The sequence below is a fragment of the Hydra vulgaris genome, chromosome 09 (genome assembly GCF_038396675.1).
Source record: "Hydra vulgaris chromosome 09, alternate assembly HydraT2T_AEP".
Taxonomy (NCBI): domain Eukaryota; kingdom Metazoa; phylum Cnidaria; class Hydrozoa; order Anthoathecata; family Hydridae; genus Hydra; species Hydra vulgaris.
The window spans coordinates 63,908,902-63,930,000 of record NC_088928.1 but is presented as its reverse complement, the minus strand read 5'-3'; the positions used below and the strand labels follow the sequence as shown (position 1 = coordinate 63,930,000).

The 21,099-nt window shown below is 29.9% G+C and overlaps 1 protein-coding gene across 1 annotated transcript in view; it reads right to left on the bottom strand.

The window, feature by feature from the left end:
• The window catches only part of LOC101240117 (uncharacterized), a 55,768-nt gene that overhangs the window by 17,943 nt on the left and 16,726 nt on the right, over window positions 1-21,099 (bottom strand). Inside the window, exons 5-6 of the mRNA XM_065806318.1 lie at window positions 18,121-18,196; window positions 13,153-13,218 (exon numbers count right to left, since the gene is read on the bottom strand). Of these exons, the coding sequence (XP_065662390.1) occupies window positions 13,153-13,218; window positions 18,121-18,196 (142 nt within the window). The remainder of the gene's footprint in view (window positions 1-13,152; window positions 13,219-18,120; window positions 18,197-21,099) is intronic.

Here is a 21,099-nt window from a genome sequence, read left to right as displayed (position 1 = left end):
TTAGAAAAGATTAAATTAATTTAGGTAGAGAGGTAACAGCTAGATTGTTTATATTAGAGAAACATCATAAAAGAGAAAGGCTAAAGCCTGATGATGATCATCATCATCAGGCTTTAGCCTTCCTTTTTTTATGCTGTTAATGATGATGATCATGATAATGATGATCATGATCATAATTATCATCATGATAATAATGATGATTATAATGATTATGTTGATCATAATGATGTTTATATATACATATTTATATACAAAATATACAATGAACTTTGAATTAAAAAAATATACTTTATGATTTATAAATGTTTATGCAGCCCCAGTCACAAACCCAGCCCCAGCCCCAGCTATATTTTATCAAAGCTGGCCCCAGTCAACTATCAACCCCGGTCACTTACTATCTCACATCACCACCATTGCTAGCAGCTATTGAGAATAAAAATCCTTAACACTGTCAGTTTGATTTCTTTTTTGGTATACCCTGTCACTCTTAGGCAGTTAAGCCTGTTATTAAAGATATCTCTGCAGCAAGCTCAACCATTTTTGAACATGAATCGCCACATGGGAAGATTTTACAAGGTGCTGCATCCAGAACAGACTTACCTAGTGTTGGCTGTAAATCAGACTTTTTGTAAATTATGTTTCCTTATATTGTTTCATTGAACTAATAATATCTAGAACTTTAACATTTATGTTCATTTTAAGCTTCATATATATATATATATATATATATATATATATATATATATATATATATATATATATATATATATATATATATATATATATATATACACACACACACACACTCACATATGTATATATACAGGGCCGTCCCTAGGGTTGGTGGCACCCAGGGCAAACATAGTTGCAGTGCCCCCTTCCCTCCAGTAATAATTGTGTATAAAAGCTTTTTGTGCTGCCATCAATACTTTAATACTTACACCACCTACCATTCGATTCAAGAATTGTGATAAGGAAATTAAATAGCTTAAACAATATAACTTCTAAATGAAAACTGACAAATAGGTAAATTTATAACGGTATTTTTTGAGATTTTCCGAAGGAAAACTGTTTAATAATTTTTCCAAGGTTAATTTTTTTCACCTCCTTGTTTTCTATGAAAAATATTGCAAGCAGCGTCAAGCTTTTTTGTGTCATTGGTGTACATAGGTAGGTTTTAACATCATGTCACTGGAATTGTTACAGTACAATTCCAGTGACATGATGTTAAAACCTACCTATTATCTGTTGGTGTTTTATATTATATTGAGTGCTTCTAATGGTTATAGTGTTTTGTTGGTTGCCTTCTACTTCTGCTCATTTGTCAAAAACAATAGCTATCAAAATGACGTGTAGAATTTTCATTTATATCTGAAATGTTTTTCACAGCCAAATGTTCTTGTAACATTTCACAATCCACTTTAAGTTTGTCCTTTAAAGGTAGTTTTTTCAGGCCAAATAGGAATCCTCACTTTGACTCGTATTTGGAGCACTTGTCCATTCTGTCTTTAAAAGATGGTTCAATGGTGTCAATTAGGGGCAAAAAAACATCATTTTTGAAAGATTCTTTTGTGCTAGGGAAATAACCAACGCTTGATTGATGCACAAAAAATTTTAAAAATTCTTTGAATAACTCTAAGCAACAATATATACTTAACCAATGATTTAGCTCTGTCTGATATAACTACATTACGTGGTGAAACCTTTTTTTCTAAAATATGATTTTGGAGTTGGGTCAAACAGATGAAGAGGAAGACAATAAGCTAAATAAAAAGTTTCGAGAGAGTACATAAACCATCTCCTCTTTTTCAATAATTTTTTATCATTTCTTGTTACCCTCTATTGAAATTTATTCGAGAAATGGCATTTTTTGGTTTTAGGATATTCTTTATTGCTCTTCAGGAAATGTATTGGATTCATTTTGATAATGCAGTCTCTCTCTCTTACAGCCAGTCGCTGCCCAGGCCTTTTGGATTTGTTCAAACAGTTGATCCTTATTATGAACACCTTCACGATTAATTCTGCGGTTGTCGATCTCCCACAGGTTCTCGATAGGGTTGAGATCCGGAGATTGAGGCATGAGGTAGCATAACATCTTTCAGGATATTTTTATACATGAAACAGTCCATTATTCCATCGTTTCAATGTATTGGACCTAGACCGTTAGCAGAAAAACACCCGTAGACCATTACATTGCCTCCACCATGCTTCACGGTCTTGTGGCAGTAACGTAAATCGAGGCGTTTTCCGGCTGATTGACGTACACGGCAAATGCCATCACTCCCAATGATGTTGAACTTCGATTCATCACTGAACAGGACAGTTGGCCATTTCTGCACATTCCAGTCAATATGAGATGTAGCAAACAGGAGTCTTTTCTTCTGGTTTTTTAGTGAAATCAGCGGTTTCTTTGCAGGGCGTCGAGAAAACAATCCGGCTTCAACAGCATGTCGTCTGATTGTTCGGTCCGATACAGGCAGCTCTAATTGCTTTTGTATCTCGACTGATGATATCCAGGGATCCTTCTTGATGGATCTTACGATCATAGAATCCTCTCTAGAAGTGGTGGAACGCGGTCTTCCACCTTTGTTATCTGCTGCCAACTTCCCCGTAGAACGATATTTGGAACATAGTCTTGATACGGTCCATTTATTCACGCGATATTTATCACAAATACTTTTTTGTGACATTCCACTTATGTAATCGCCAATAATTTTCTTTCTTAGTTCCAATACAAGACTGTCGGGAGCCATTTTTGCACTTGAAGTCATAAAAATAATAAAAATAAATAATCACGCTTCTCAAGGTTTACTGTGTTACATTTACCTTGTGATGATACAATAATGCTCTGTGGAACACAACATCTTGGATGGATGTGGACTGTATTGATGTAATGAAACACTTGTTGTATTTCACTTCTTGTATTGATGTTCTTCGATAAAACACTTTGATAAAACTCACTTCGATAAACTGTCTTGATAATACTGACTGATTGACTTCCATATACTGACTGAATTACATGTCGATTTATATGTCTCTTATATAGTAAAATGAACCTGTGTGAACCTGTTCTGGAAGATTCTAGATGCTTCTTTTCGATGCTTCTGGAAGCTTTTGGATGCGTCTGAATGCTTCTGAATGTTTCTGGATATTTCTGGATGCTTCCAGATGCTTTTCTGGAAACTTCTGGAAGCTTCTGCATGCTTCTGGAAACTTCTGGATACTTCCTTTAATTATTAAAAAACTTCTGTGACGATGACACAGACCAGATTTAAGAAAATGAAACAAACCAAAAAAGTTGCACTTATTTTGTCCGCAACAAAATGGCACTTGTCAACGAAATTCTACCTGTGTGCTATCACCTGTCAGCTGATTGCTCATGTCATGGCATGCTATGACTCCAGACTCCTGAACTGTTTGCTGTGGTAGTATAGTTCGTTTTGTTTTTTAAGACATGTAAAATTAGGAACACTTTTTAGCATTGTTCGATGTTGGTTGCAAATGTTTTGTTCAATACTGTATATATATATATATATATATATATATATATATATATATATATAACTTAAAATACTTTTAGTAACTAATAAAAATTAAGTAAACGTTGTATTTCAACCAAATAAATAATATATTTATTTATTCTTTTTATCACCCAAAATTACAGGTAAAAAACACAAAGGGCATAAAACTAATAGTTTATACTCAAAGTTGAAATTCTAATTTAGATTCTTCTTCAAAGGACTGGTTTAAAATTTCCGCTAAATTATCTTCTACGTCATCGTTATGATGTTTGATAATGATTTTTCCCCCGTTAATCAAACACTGAATGAAGCTTAGCTCCAGGCGGTTTGCAAATTTTCAGTACTTCGTTGATAAAGCAGTTATCCTTATTAACATCAGATATTTGAGTTAAAATTAAGGAAAAAAAAGTCGGATTGCTCAGTAATCTGATAAACAGATTCAATTTGTTTCGAACAAGGATGGTAGATACGTCATTTATTTTAAAGTAGGAATGCAGATAGTTTTTGCTGTATTTTGAAATACTAAAGAGAAATTTTAATGCTGATCTTCCAATAGCGTCTAACTTATTAAGAAAAGTATTTTTTATTATTTCTTTTTTTATAATTCACCTCGAGAAGGCCACTACAGATGAAAAGGCTACTTGTGCTGCTATAACCCTCTCTCAACTCAATAACTCCGAAACACAAACCTTTTCAAACAAGGCTGCTGCGTGGAGAAACAAGTTGAGCGCGGTACTACCAGGGACATGGCGGAAATTGAACTCGGAACCTCTCGCTTATGAAGCAAGAGCTCTACCACTACACCACTACCGCATTTACCGTATTGTTATAATCACAAATTTCTAAGCCGTATGATAGATTCGACACAGCCAGAGATTCGAACAAATGCACTATAGTTAATGTTTGACAAAAATTCCAGATTTTATAAGAGCTCTGGTGATTGATTGAAATTGAATAATCCTTTTGTTTACATTTGCTGATTGGATTGTAGCTATATTTTGTCCATGGACTTGATTTTCCCATAGGAATCTGAGGTGTTTCAGTTTATTATTGAGTTTCAGGGAAAAACCGTTAATTTGTATTATGTTTTTTGTAACTAAACCTTTACTGGAGATAATGAACTCGGTTTTTTCTGTTTTTAATTTGATATAGAGGTTTTGAAATTGTGTTTGATCTTTATTGATCAACTCATGTAGCCCAGAAAGAGTAGGACTTTGCAAGATTATATGATCTGCATAAGCAATAATACCAGTGTATAAACCCATTACTGTTGTTCCAACTTTACATTCAGAAACAATTTAACTTGGAATTTGACTTTGATATGGAATATCTCTATCTTTTTATTTTATTCCACAAATAAAATATTTATAAAAAAACTGCAGATACAATGAGATAAATTATAACAAAGTTTAACATTTTTAGCACTAAAGGCCTTTCAAAAAATAAAATAAAATTTGTTTATTTTATTTTTTGAAAGGCTTCTATTGCTAAAAATATTAAACTTTTAGAAGCCAGCAACAGGTCAGCCAAAATAATTTCAATTAGGTTGACATTGCCGAATGCCAACCTTAGTCAATGCTCAGTTTCTCCACATTCACCTTAAGGTGCTACCAAACACAGTTTGATCTCTCTAAATCTATTATCTCATTCTTTTTCATCATCAGAATCCCCCTACCATCAGCTGACTGGGATTCTTTTCGTGATTTTCTTTGTGATGGCTTTTTGGTAGAAATCTTTTGTCTTCCTACTGACAAAGGTGCTCCTTATGTGACTTCTTGGAATTAGGCTGGCATGGAGTTTTTTATTCTTTCTTAATGATTCCAAATCAAGCTACACTCTTCTTCTCATTATGCTGCTGCAATTACCAATTGTAAACATTATTCCATATCTATCACCTAAAAAGACTTTATCTAACGCCAAAACCTGCTATTCTCAGGTCACAAAATCTTGTATTTCATCTCAAAAATTAAATTCTAGAGAATTCTGAAGAATTTTTAACAGTGTCTATAATAATGGCAAATCTGTTATTACACTTCTCTTGCATGGCTCAGATTTTGTTGCTAAAGACAAAGCTAAATTGTTTGCAAAGAATTTTTCATCAATCTCATCTCTTGATTCCTTTAATCACATTTTTTTTTTTTTTAAATCTTCACTTCCAACAAGGCTGCAAGAAACCAATATTAGAGTTAAAAGTTACTGGAAGGAAAAAGATGAAATTTATAGAGCAAGTTAACAATTAACAGACAACTTGCAAGATTGCAAATTATATGAATTTGGAAAACAAGATAAAGGAAGCGAATTCCAAAGAACTGATGTTCGAGGAAAAAAACTAGACAAATAAGAATTTTTGAAGCACTTAGGAACAGTCACAGATGACACTTAATTGAATGACAAGTAACACAGGAATGAATTTTAGTAGATGACACAAGAGATGGTAGCTCTTTAGAGCAGTGCTCATTATAGTATTTATAGAAAAGAGAAAGTGAAGCAACATTACAACAATATGATAATGGTTGAAGGTTAGCTGCAAGTGCAGGCCTAACTATGTTTACAATGCACTTTTGCACCTTATCTAAAAGAGAAAGGGCATAATTGGAAGATACAGATATGGCAACAATATTCCATACAAGGACGGATATGAGATTTATAGAGATAAAAAATAGAATCCTAAGTAAGAAAGTGGCAAGGACGATAACGAGATGAACCTTAACAGATGTTAATTTTGCAATCGATTTGATATATGATTTCCAAGAAAGATCAGAAGTGTTAATCCTTGAAGATGAAGGGTAGATGACTCATCGAGTACATTACCGTTCATAAATATAGGAAAATCTAGATTACTGCAATAACAATTATGATTATGATTTAATAAATAGTAATTAAAACCACCTCCAAGAAGCCAGCCGGGAGTGTACCAACTTGATTGAACATGTGGTGCATGTTACATTAGTGAAATAAGAAAAAAGATTTTCTCACAAATCCAAGAGCATAAAAAGACTGTTACTAAAGCCAACTGAGTTGAATCTGGATTTGTAAAACATATCCAACATTGCGATGGAAATGTAAACTAGAAAAATCCTAAAACATTTTTTTCATTTTAAACAGTAATAAAAACTCAATAGATATTTCTGATTCAGAAAATGTTATAAGTGGTTTTCTATTAATTTATCACTGTTCTGTTCTTTTAAGAACATTTTGCATTCTATTTTGTAGCATACATTTAAAACTATTTGTGTGTGTGTGTGTGTGTGTGTGTGTGTGTGTGTGTGTGTGTGTGTGTGTGTGTGTGTGTGTGTGTGTGTGTATATATATATATATATATATATGTATATATATATAGTTTATTTTCAAAACGCTATATGAACAATTTTGTTTTTATGTGCCAATTTTAATTAAAAAAATTCATGCTACTTTAAAAATAACAAATAACTAATAATAACAATTAATTGTGTATTTTATAAAAAACAAAGAGTTATTTATTATAAATAAACTAAAACTTTATAGAGATAAAAAATAGAATCAAGAGCAAGCACGATAAAGTGATGCAACCATAGCAGATGTTAACTTTGCAATGGATTTGATATATCGTTTCCATGAAAAGATCAGGAGTAAGAATTAATCCTAGAAGACGAAGGGTTTATGACCCCCTGAGGTTACAGGAAATGAAGAAGAGTGCTGTCCATGGGGACAACTTTAATACTACAATTTTATAAGTAAGGATTCAAGAATCTTAAAGATGTTAACTGATACTCTAACTTCTGAGGTAAGATACAAGATTTAGTGAACTGGGCATAATGGAACTTAGCATCAGACAGGTCCTTTTTACATCAGTTTCTTGCAATAAGAAATATGTGTTTGTTCTCAAGAGAGTTATTCTTTTGAAAAAAATGATTATGATTAGATATAGCAGCAGCGCAAGAAGGTGAGGTAGAAAGAGACTTGACTTGGAACCTACAAGAAGGAATAAAAGCTTTAATTTCTGCCTGGATCCAGGAGGTTACAAAGGAGGCACATTTATTAGAGAGATAAAAGACATCAGCCCAAGGACTGCCATAAAAAGAATCCCAGTTAGCTTTAGGATAGTTGTAAGTAGTGCGGCGATAAGCTGAGTCTAAAGAAGAAGTATAAGATGAAAGATTTATAGAGATCATTGCATGGTCAAAACCAACTAAAGGAGGACAGGGAGAAACTAAACAAAAGCTAGGGTAAGAGACAAGACACAAAACAAAGAGCGAAGTTAAGTAACTAGACATCTAAAAGAATGCATACTTGAGAAAAACAATAAAAAACAAAGATAAGTGAAAAGCTAAGCAAAAGATAAGCCGAAGCACATAAAAGAATGGTCAAATGATTCAAATCTAATTTCTCAACAAATAGGTTAATTGATGTGTAAGTATACCCCTAAGCCAAACATATGACTACTGGAGTCTTAGTGAATCAAAGAATAGTACCCATTAATATGGTCTCACAAAGAGTAAGCAAGTCTGGTAAATTTTGAAAGAGGTAAGATTCAACTGATTGAAGGTTACTTTGAAGACCACAAATATTTGTGAAAGATATATTGAAACAGTCAGGTGATGGGGTATATATATATATATATATATATATATATATATATATATATATATATATATATATATATATATATATATATATATATATATATATATATATATACATATATATATATATATACACACACATCTTAAAAACCAATCCATATTTCCTAAAAACTTAATTTTTTTTTTTGAATTATAGGATAATTATTTCTCTACAACTAACATGTTAATTATAAGTTTATATTTAGTTTTTTTTTTTAATAATTCACTTTTTTCGAAGAGAAAACATACCGGAAAAGATTGTAAAAAAAAAAATAGGTGCACAAACTTTTAATTGATTTCCATTCTACTTTTAAGCCTACTGTTATTCATAGTAGTTTTATTAATTTATGTTAGTTTGACAATTTCCTATAAAAAGTTGAATAAAATTACTTATGATGACCAGTTTAGTCACATTTAAAACCTTTTTAAATATTGTAATAAGACCTTAAAGTGAATATACATAAAAATGGGTCAAAAAGCTGTAAACAAAGCAATGAAGCCTTAATTATCAGTAATAAAGAAATAGCAAGAAAATTTAAACTTTCAGAGAATTGCGTCAGATATACTTTTAATATATATTTAAAATAACAGGCGGCATCCAACATGCAGGAAAAAATCAGTAAAAAAAACTGAGTGCGAAAATAGTTTTATATTTTGTGAAATAAGAGCCAATCAGAGGTTGAGCTATTGTGAACTCACTGACGCATTTAACGAAAACAGTGAAAACGAACCAAAAGCGTATTTTATCAAATACCATTAAAAACATTTTACTAAGGAAAAAAATTGGTATCTATGCAGCTGTTAGAAAATCTATGTTGACAGCCAGAGATCAGGGTGTCATGATTCACAAAACTTTTGTAAGCATAAGTTCTAAACTTAAGAATTTTTGTATTCAAAAAACTTGCGCAGTTGCTAAGCACAAAACTTTCGATATATTTTTGCGATATATCTTAAGAAGATTCCTTTTTTTTAGTAGAGAATAAAATTAATACATTATTTCTAACTGTACAATATAAAACTGATGGTATGATAATAAAAACCTGTGATTCTAGAGTTTTTTCAAAAAAAAGATAAAGAAAATCAAGATTGCCAGCTTTCTCTTGAAACATAGATACTTTTGTAATGAAGAACCATCATTATTATTATTATTCTTTGTTTTAATTGCATGAAATGTGAAGTTCTATACAAGTAAAAAAGTTTTAAATAAAATTTCTGAGTTTTTTGATATAAATTTATATTTAGTAATTGCGATGCTTGAAATTGGAAAAGGACATTACAAAAGGTGTGGTTTTCTGAATATGAGACTATTTTCAGAATTAAGACATTTAATTAGTTGTGGAACTATTATTACCTGGTGCAAATTCCAAGCAGACAATATTGCTGAAACATATGTGTATAAAGAAAAACCAGGACAGCCCGTTGTAATTATGGACATAATCAAATCAAAATTTATTGATTCATCTGATGAAAACATGTTAGAAAGGTGCCTTCATGAAAAAACTCAAAACAATAAAAATTCTTTAAATGCAAAACTAACTAAAATTTTAATTAATTTCTAAATTCATAACCCCTTTAGAATAGTGCTTTTAATAGTTGCACAGGCCAACAACAACAACAAATTTTCTATTGCTGAACAATACTAACATATATATTTTTTTTTTGTAATTCACCTCCCCAAGGCCGAAAAGGCCACTACAGATGAGGAGGCTACTTGTGGTTATAATCCTCGCTCAACTCTATAACTCCGCAACACGAACCTTGACGAACAAGGCTGCTGCGTGGAGAAACAAGTTGAGCGCGGTACTACCAGGGACGTGGTGGGAATCGAACTAGGAACCTCTCGCTTATGAAGCGAGCGCTCTACTACTACACCACTACTGCATGATATAGTATTTTTCAGCATTTAGGGTAAATTTCATAGCATTGTAAAAAAAAATTTCAAAAGTATGTCAACCTGAGTCTCAAATAAAGCATATTTTCATTGAGATTTTAAATGTATCTATAATCCCTCAAAATATTGTTTAAATTTAATTTCACAAGTTTTATCAAGTTTAAATTTATTTTTACTAATTAACCAAAGTTCTTAGATTTAAACTTAAAAAAAAAAAGTTACATAGTAATTGCAAAAGTAGTTGAGTTACGCATAAAATCTATAAATTTTATGTGTAAGTTAAGCATACCTTTAGCACAACCTTAACTTTACGCTTATGCTGCGAAATGTTTGTAAATACCAAATAGTTATGAAAAAATTTGCGCATGTTTTCCATAGTTTATGCAAGAGTTACAAAAGCTTTGTGAACCCGCACCCAGATCACAAGATTAAGGTGGCGTAAGGAGAAAATTTGGTGGTCTTTGGAGAAGTGGAAGAAAGTAATTTTTAGTGATCAAATAATAACTTTAAAGTAATAAATAGAAAAAGCAAAGTTCTTGTTAATTCAAATTGAAAAAGTATAGTAATCGCTTTGTTGTAACGAGATTGCAAAGTGGCAGCAGGAGTGTTGGTATTTGGGGCTGCTTTAAATTTAATGGAGTAGGAGTGTGTAACATTTATGCAAGTCAAATCAACCAACAAACAGATATAAAGACATTAGAGAATCCAATCAAATCGTTTTGGGCTTGGATGGACAAAGAATTAGTCAAGGGGCAAATACAATCAATAAATAGTCTAAAGCAAGAATTAGATACCATTTGAAGAAAAGTTCCAAACAAAATCTGCAACAATCTTGTAAGATTGATATAAAAAAGATGTTCTGCTTGCAAAAAAGCTTGTGGGAGATATTTTAAATACTAGCTTAGATGTTATTTTTGTTGCTATAATTTTTTCATATTGCAGTTTTTTTATTGATATTTCTTGTTAATGTTTGACAACGTTTTTATATACAATTTATGTATATATATACATATATATACATATATATATATATATATATATATATATATATATATATATATATATATATATATATATATATATATATATATATATACATACATACATACATTCATACAGTATAGGCCAAAAAAACACCCAGATAAGATTATTATTACTCAAGAGACTTTAGGAAAATCATCAACAACGTCATTATCAAGGGCAGATCTAACATTACATCTGTCTTATCCATGGGACTGATCTTATTAAATCTCCCAAGGATAAGGCAGAACTATTTGAAAATAACTTTTCGTTTAACTTGAATCTTGAATCTTATGGCTATTATCTTCCTTCTAGCAGTTCAAAACAGGAATGTTGTTGTAGTCCAAACAACATTCCTGTCCTAGTCTTAAAAAATTGTTCTCCAGAACTCTCTTTAAACTCAAAATTCTCTCTAAACTATTTAATATATGCTTGACTGAGCAATTTTTTCCTGCCAGCTAGAAAATTGCTAGGACTATTGCTCTTGACATATCTAAAGCTTTCAACAAAGTTTGGCATGCTGGTCTTCACCATATGCTTGCTTCATTTTTTTTTGTTGAGCTTATTGAATTGTTTTTTTCTTACAGCTTTATTAAAGTCATCTTCGAAGGCCAACACTCTCCTTCATTTCCAGTAACTTCTGGGGTTCCTCAAGGTTCTATCCTTAGACTTGTTTTTCTTATCTACACTAATGATCTTAGAACAGGCAGCTGATCTTGAATTTGATCTCACTTCTGTAACAGATTGGGGCTTGCATTAGCTTGTGAATTTTAACTCCAACAAAGTTATTTACTGCTAACAACTATCATAATTCTGTCAACATTTTAATGAATGGCAACCTTCACAGTGAGTCCTTTTCTTTATTGGATTATCATTTACTATTGACCTTTCATGGAAACCATATATACAATCAATTGCTAAAATAGCATCTGCTAAGGTTGCTTCTCTTTATCATGCTCGCCATTTTTTTACTCCTAATTCCATTTTCTACAAATCTCTTATTCATCACTGTATGGTTATCATATTTGGGCTAACTCCCAACTTAATATGTTATTACTTAATATATAATGTTAGCGTATTTTACAAATAGAGTGCTCCATTTTCTTAAAGAACAGAGCAATAATAAATTAGTAAAAACACTTATCTAACTTTTAGTTGTCTTCAACGGCATATTTCTCCATCAGTTGGTTTATATATATATAGATATAAATGGTCCTAAATGGTGTCAATAATGGAAGAATTATTGATATGTCATTATTGGATTGGACCTGTTGATGTGGATTAGGAATAAAGAGAAAAATAGATACAAAAAGAGAAAATAGATGCATAATTCAAGTTGCCCTTAAAAATTGCCGCATTTCTAGAGATGAGATAAAGTAGAAACTGGCATTCTCAAGAAAAATCATAATTTTTCATTTACATGAGGCGAAAAAACTGAGATTGTCATTAGGTTATCAGAAAGCATTTTCTATCAAAGATTAACGTAGCGACCTACACCCAATTAAAAATCTATGGTCAATTCTCAAAGACAAAATTAAAAAAAGAATGATGAGGCTTGTCTTTTTATTTGCCTTAAAGAAGCATGGAATAGCTTAGAACTATTGTTATTAATAAGGCTTGTTGATAGTATGCCTCAGAGAATCAAAGAAGCCCTTGCTGCAAAAGGCACTATGATTAGGTACTAATTTAGGAAATTTTGTTTTTAAGAAACTCAATTAGATAATATAATAATGCTGCAAACAACTACTGTGTATTATATAGGTCTGGTTTTGTTAAATCAACATTACATTACTTTTTTTTTTAATGGTTTGACATTGAGTTTCTTTAAAAAACAATTTAGTGGTGTTTTCTTTTCTTTTTTATATTATTTTTATATATTTAATCGAAAATTTTATATATTTAATAAAAGCATGACATTTATATATTGATACTTTAAATAAAACCATTCATTAAATATGTATTTTTTTTTAATTTTACTAAAAATTTTGTAAAAAAACCACACCCAATTTCTTGTCCGACTTTTGTAACTGTATATATCAATATAAAACCCTAACTGTATATATCAATATAAAAAAATAAAGTATCAAAAAAAAGAAAATAAAATAAAATATAATCCTACTGTTTAATATGTATTCACTTATGAGTTTTGGAACATTTTCATCATCTCTTTCAATTCCTTGTAAAACTAAACAAGAAAAAAACTATATTTATTTAAAACATTTACTAAACAGTTCATATTACTAATATGGTTTATGCCCATTAGTGTTTTAATAAGACATATGTTGACACAGGGTGAAATATATTTATTATAACAATTTTTTTATGTATTTTTTTTGCCTTTATTTACTTAACCATAAAATGCAAAATTTACAAAAACAGTTTATAAGTTACATAAAAAGGTTAGATGCCAATCATAGATCTAAAAATGGAGACACAACTATAACAGTTTTTAAGTTACATAAAAAATAAAAAAACAAAGTTTTTTTATTTTTTATGTAACTTAAAAAATAAAATCGGTAAAAAAAACAAAAACAACAAAAAAACAAACAAACAGGAATCAAACAGAAATTTTAACTTTATAAAAGTTTTAAATAATTGTTTACAATATTCAAAATATAAATGTATTTGTCCATGCTAGGTGGTATAAGTAGTGACAGCATGAATAACTCATAGAACTACTCACATGCACACTCAGTACCGAAAACAGTATCAACAACATCTAGTCTTAACACTGGGTGTTCTTATATATATCAATATTGTTCTTGATCTCGCTTTGTTTTACTAAAGTTTGAAATTTTTTATTTCAAGGTTAACTAAAATTTCTCTATAATCAAGTAGAAAATGGTGGACATCTTTTAAATTATCTTGAATTGCATTAAACAATGGTGGCTCAATATAATTTTACCCATCAATTACAGCAGGTTTTGCATGGTCATAAAATTAGGAAAGTTTATTTCCTAATTTAATTTTTCTCAAATATTAGAGGAAAATATTTTTCTTGATTTTTACCAATTGTGTTAAATACATCAAATGCTATAAATACATCATCTTTAATTCGCATCCTTTTAATAGTTTCATAAATCTCTAGAAAAACATTATTAATTGCTTGTGATGCGAACCAATTGTTGCCCAAATTATTTATTTTTAATCAGCATGAGAGTTCTAGACACCCTTTGGAAATAATACACCAATCATTGCATTAGTTTCATCAAAACAACGCAAGCCCAGTTGATGGATATTGATCAATTTAGATATTAAAACTAGTTTTGCTTTTTCGCATAAGGTTTGTGCATCCTTGTTTTCAATAACATGGACTATATCAAGAAATATTTCTTCAATAGTATGAAAACCAGACTTACCTAATAATAATACAATAACATAATAAAATATATAGCAATATAATTACAGAAAGGACAGTGCTATCTGACATGTCGCTGGCCTCATCAAGAACACTACATGACTTAAGTGTTCTTGATAAGATGAGGCTAAAACAATTTTTGTACAAACCTCCTTGCTTAATTTATTACTTATTATTTTAAAGAACTGCTTAACAATACTGAAGTGTATGTGGCTCCTTTGCTAGTAAATTGAATGCGTGAATCTATCCCCTTATCACCAAGGTCTCAAATAAATTATCATTTTTTTATGACTTTTGTTCGTTTGACCTGGTGGCGTTTTTTGCAAAGTTCTAGTGTCATTTTAAATTTTGATGAATCATAAATTTCCTATGTAGATGTTCCAAAAAATTGTCACTTTTTGTTCTCAATACTTCCCTAATATTACCCTCAATACTTCCCTAATATTCTTTACAAATACTACATAATCATCCTTGATGTTTTGCAACAAACAGCAAATGGAAATAAAGTTTCCATTTTTATTAAGATTAGTGACACATCATGCACATAAGTTCATTTATTAATGATTTGTTTATATTAGGGATAATGATTTCAGTGGATTCACATCTGATAAAAATTTTGCTTTTGTTTGATCTTATTTTAGGAGTTTTTCTTATTTTCTTATTTTTAAAAATTGATCTTTTTTTTTTATCGTTATTTTTAATTTGCAATGATAAATAAGTGCTAATTAACATTAGTGCTAAATTATTGATGACCTTGCTAACTAACAAAATTAATTAGCAAGGTCATCAGTACATTCAAAAGTTAATGACTTTTTTGTTCACTTACTAAAGTCATACAGCCCGATAATGTTTTAAAAAGTTTAAGTTTTAAAAAACTTTTATCGATCTATTCTATTACTCAACACTTTTAATTTACACTTTTATTGCAATTTTACTATTATTTAAAATGAGAAAGTTTAAAGCTTATAAAGTTTAGTCTTCGCATTCTAAATTGTAGCTATGATAAACGCATGAGAAAGAAAACCATACATTAATTGTATTTAAAAAAAGTTTTTTACAGCATTTAAAGCACTTTAGTGTTTTATATTTTAATCCAATAGTAACATATCAAGTACTTTATCCGTGTGAACTCCAATCAAATATTTTGATTAACTTACAAAATAGATTTTACCAATTAACATTATATCTATTTTAAAAGTTGCATTTGTTATTATTTCAAAACAATTAACAATAAACTTTATAACAAAATAAATTTTATAGGTGATGAAATGATACAATGTAGCAAGACAATAGATAATAAAGTTTTATTTTTATTTTTTTAAATTTATTTATTATTTTTATTTTGACTTGTTTTATGACAAACTTGCTATTAACATAAAGTTGTTATAAGTTGAACTTGGATTGAAATCAGCCTGGATAAATCACTGATAAAGAAAACTAATGAAAACAAAAATAATAGTGAAAACAAAATTTTTTCATTATAAAAGCAACAATAAGTAGTATACTAATAAAAAATATATCAGTAAAATAAAGTAAAATTAACATTATTAAAATAAAACAATAAGATAAAGAATTCTAAAATACTAATGTTTAACACTGAGTTCAGTAGTAAAGGATAATCAGAAAAAGCACAAAGCTCAGTAAGAGTGTTGTCATTCATTCATTCAGTAAGAGTATTGTCATTCACTCAATGTCAACAATGTTGTGATAATAATTATCAATAAACAACAGTGTTTTGTTTGATTTAAAATTAACCATTCACATAAGCCTAAAAATTGTCATAGAGAAGAGATCAAAATCAATATCAGCTGCTGATTGATAGATGAGAGATCACAATCAATATCAGCTGCTGATTGATAGAGGAGAGATTGTAATCAATATTAGCTGCTGATTGATAGGGGAGAGATCACAATCAATATTCACAGCTTATTCTAAGCAATCAAAAAATAATTTTTTATCGTAACAAGATGATATATAGTTATGTCATTGACAAATAGAAACACTTTAAAAGTGGGACTGATTAAAGGATTGTCTGGAGGATCATAAATATACCCGCAAAACAACATGGAGTCAAGTATGAAACCTTATGGTACCACAGAGGTTAAAAATAAAGAAAGGTGTTGGCCGTCAATGACATTATTTAAACTAAAAAAATGATTCAAAAACTTTTCAGATAAATGATATAACTGCATCTAGTGCTTATATATCTAAATGAATTCTACTAATTTGTTTCATATATGTATATATATAAACAATAAACGATGCTGAAGGAGAAGAGATAAAAAAGGAAACTCAGAGATATAAGAAAAATAGATCACTGTATCTTTTAAACAAACCCAATTTAATGTATCCTCAAAGCAGTTATATGCATAAGTCAAAAAATTTGATATTAGTTGTTTCATACAAAAAGAAGGATAACTCATCTGGTGCAGGGTAACTATCTAAATAACTCCTGTCGAAAAATTGAAATATAAGAGAAAAGATTGAAAGGTTTAAGAAAAAATGGACAACAAAAATAGAATTTAAAAAGTAAGAGCTTATCAACTTTTAAGCAATAAATAGATAGTTTTCATTTTAATAGTTTTTAAATTAGTAAACACCTAAATTATGCTAGTTTTTTTAATCTCAGGTTACACTTCTCTCAGAAAAATATATTTTTCTTATCAAAACAGACTTAAAAACATTAAATAATTCTTTCAGCTGAAGGATCAGGTCATAATTTTGAAAACTTTTTTTTTAAACAGTAACTCATAAAAAAAAAAAATTCAGACATCAAGGGAAAAAATCTCAGCTTCTGAAAATAGTAATAAAATGAATTTTAGTCTGACAATAGTAATGAAATAGTCCTAAAAATAGTAATGATATTCTGATTCAGACTGATATTCAGACAAAGGGTAAAAAAAATAAAAATGTATTGGATGATTTTTATAATCAGAACAATATTTTTGCTGTTTGTGCTGAGACAATTCCATTCAACATTGGTGCCTGTAATAAATGAATTCCATCCAACACTGACGCCCATAATAAATAAATTCAACTTAGTAGCCATGCTTTCGATTAGCATATTATGTGGATTTTATGTTGTTGACACATCTATTGGTTTGTGCACTTTCATGAATGATTAAGACACTAAAAAAAGACCTATTTAACAAATATTGGTCTGACATTTTTCAAGTATAGAATGAAGATGCAATGTAACAATGTAGCTGTTTATATAATATTATATATCTCTATATATCAATTTTTTTTAAATATATTTATATATAAATCTTCTTTATATAATAACTTTTTGGACAGATTAAATTGCAACATTTTTGAAAACAGCGCTTACATGCATCAGATTGCATAGATCTAACATATAAATAGAAACCACCATTATCCAAAACACTTTTTTCAAAGTCAGAACAAACTACAGAAGATTGTGTGAAATAGGTTTTTCTACTTCAGTAATAAAATACCAAGCTTTATGTTTCATTATTCCTTTACCCACAGATAAAATTAGATACCTGCTGGTATATACTTTTATACTGAATCTTATTATGCAAGGTTAAAATTTAGTAAATACCTTTTATTTAAGGTATTACACCTTAATAAAAAGGTATTTTATAGATTACATACCTTTGGTATATAATGACAATTTGTTTCAAATCTTTTACCTATGTGAAAAACTTCTATTTTGGGACACCCTTATAAAAATAGAATAAATGATAAATATTGACTACAAATTACCTTTGGTCATAAGAAGTAAGCTCGAAGATGTAGGTCCTCCTTCATTTTTTAAGTAAGGTATTGAAATATCTCCATTCTAATAAATACACATGTTTAAAATTATTTAATACTAAAATAATAACAAAAGATAAATTACTAAATTCAAAAATTAAAAGAGATTGATTTATTCTTTACACAATAAATCATTATTTTACTATTTCTACAAGTAACTTGCATGGTTTCTACAAGTAACATGCATGGTTTTTACAAGTAACATTCATGGTTTTTACAAGTAACATGCATGGTTTCTACAAGTAACATATATGGTTTCTATGAGTAATATGCATGGTTTCTAAAAAAAGACTAAGAAAAGTCAACTCTGACTTTTCACATCCCTTGCCTTGGGGTACTTAATAAAGTAAAGACTAGAGATGGTATCTCAATAAAAATACACAACTTGAGCATACGTTAACTGCATTTAGATAGTCTTTTGTAAAAAGCCTCCTAGGCAAAAACTTTAGAGCAGAAAACTTCTGTTGATTAGCCTCACACCTCTTCTTCATCTCTAGCCTCGCACCTCTTCTTCATCTCTAGCGTCGCACCTCTTCTTCATCTCTAGCGTCACACCTCTTCTTCATCTCTAGCGTCACACCTCTTCTTCATCTCTAGCGTCACACCTCTTCTTCATCTCTAGCCTTGCACCTCTTCTTCATCTCTAGCGTCGCACCTCTTCTTCATCTCTAGCCTCGCACCTCTTCTTCATCTCTAGCGTCGCACCTCTTCTTCATCTCTAGCGTCACACCTCTTCTTCATCTAATAATTTGGCATAAATTTAAATTTGTGTTACATTGTTTTCTACTTAGGATGAAAATAGATTTTCACTTTCATATAATAAATCTCATGAGTAAAGTCATCTAGAGAGAAAAATTGATTTCCTCTCTATGAGGTTTCATCCTTAGCCTTGTTTTTCTTTATCTACATTATCTTGCTGATGATCTTACCTCTAAAGTGAGTCTATTTGCTGATTGGTTAAAGTGACTCTATTTGCTGATTACTTAGAACAGACAGCCAATTTTTAATATTAAAATTTTAACCCAAGTCAAACCTAATTGTTTACTGCTAATATTAATAATAATAATAATAATGGAAATTTTGTTGACACGTCTTCACATCTTCTCTACTACTAAACCATCTAATCTCAGCTCTTGCATTTATTTACTCTGAGGCCTGTATACCTGACATCTATACACCTTGACACTACCTAACTGATACCTTAAAACTATACCTGACTTTGATACTCTGACACTACATTTTTTCTTGACTCCTTTCTCTACTCCTATAAACCTTCTATTTAAATTAGTATTTAGATTAAAATATTAGTAATTAAGGTAAAGTAATCCTGTTGTCTAATTTGAGTTTGTTTTGATAAGGCAATAATACTTCAACAGACAAAAAAGTCAAGAGCACATTATTTTTTTTATTTTTTTTAAAAACATCTTCGCTTCTAACAAAGCTGCAAGCAGCCACTAATTAAAGTTGGAAATTATTGAAAGAGAAAAGATGAAGATTGTAGAGCAAGATAACGATTGACGGACGAGTTAAAGGATTGCAAATTATATAAATCAGGAGAGAAAAATTGATTCCCTCTCTATGAGGTTTCATCCTTAGCCTTGTTTTTCTTTATCTACATTATCTTGCTGATGATCTTACCTCTAAAGTGAGTCTATTTGCTGATTGGTTAAAGTGACTCTATTTGCTGATTACTTAGAACAGACAGCCAATTTTTAATATTAAAATTTTAACCCAAGTCAAACCTAATTGTTTACTGCTAATATTAATAATAATAATAATAATGGAAATTTTGTTGACACGTCTTCACATCTTCTCTACTACTAAACCATCTAATCTCAGCTCTTGCATTTATTTACTCTGAGGCCTGTATACCTGACATCTATACACCTTGACACTACCTAACTGATACCTTAAAACTATACCTGACTTTGATACTCTGACACTACATTTTTTCTTGACTCCTTTCTCTACTCCTATAAACCTTCTATTTAAATTAGTATTTAGATTAAAATATTAGTAATTAAGGTAAAATAATCCTGTTGTCTAATTTGAGTTTGTTTTGATAAGGCAATAATACTTCAACAGACAAAAAAGTCAAGAGCACATTATTTTTTTTATTTTTTTTAAAAACATCTTCGCTTCTAACAAAGCTGCAAGCAGCCACTAATTAAAGTTGGAAATTATTGAAAGAGAAAAGATGAAGATTGTAGAGCAAGATAACGATTGACGGACGAGTTAAAGGATTGCAAATTATATAAATCAGGAGAGAAAAATTGATTCCCTCTCTATGAGGTTTCATCCTTAGCCTTGTTTTTCTTTATCTACATTATCTTGCTGATGATCTTACCTCTAAAGTGAGTCTATTTGCTGATTGGTTAAAGTGACTCTATTTGCTGATTACTTAGAACAGACAGCCAATTTTTAATATTAAAATTTTAACCCAAGTCAAACCTAATTGTTTACTGCTAATATTAATAATAATAATAATAATGGAAATTTTGTTGACACGTCTTCACATCTTCTCTACTACTAAACCATCTAATCTCAGCTCTTGCATTTATTTACTCTGAGGCCTGTATACCTGACATCTATACACCTTGACACTACCTAACTGATACCTTAAAACTATACCTGACTTTGATACTCTGACACTACATTTTTTCTTGACTCCTTTCTCTACTCCTATAAACCTTCTATTTAAATTAGTATTTAGATTAAAATATTAGTAATTAAGGTAAAGTAATCCTGTTGTCTAATTTGAGTTTGTTTTGATAAGGCAATAATACTTCAACAGACAAAAAAGTCAAGAGCACATTATTTTTTTTATTTTTTTTAAAAACATCTTCGCTTCTAACAAAGCTGCAAGCAGCCACTAATTAAAGTTGGAAATTATTGAAAGAGAAAAGATGAAGATTGTAGAGCAAGATA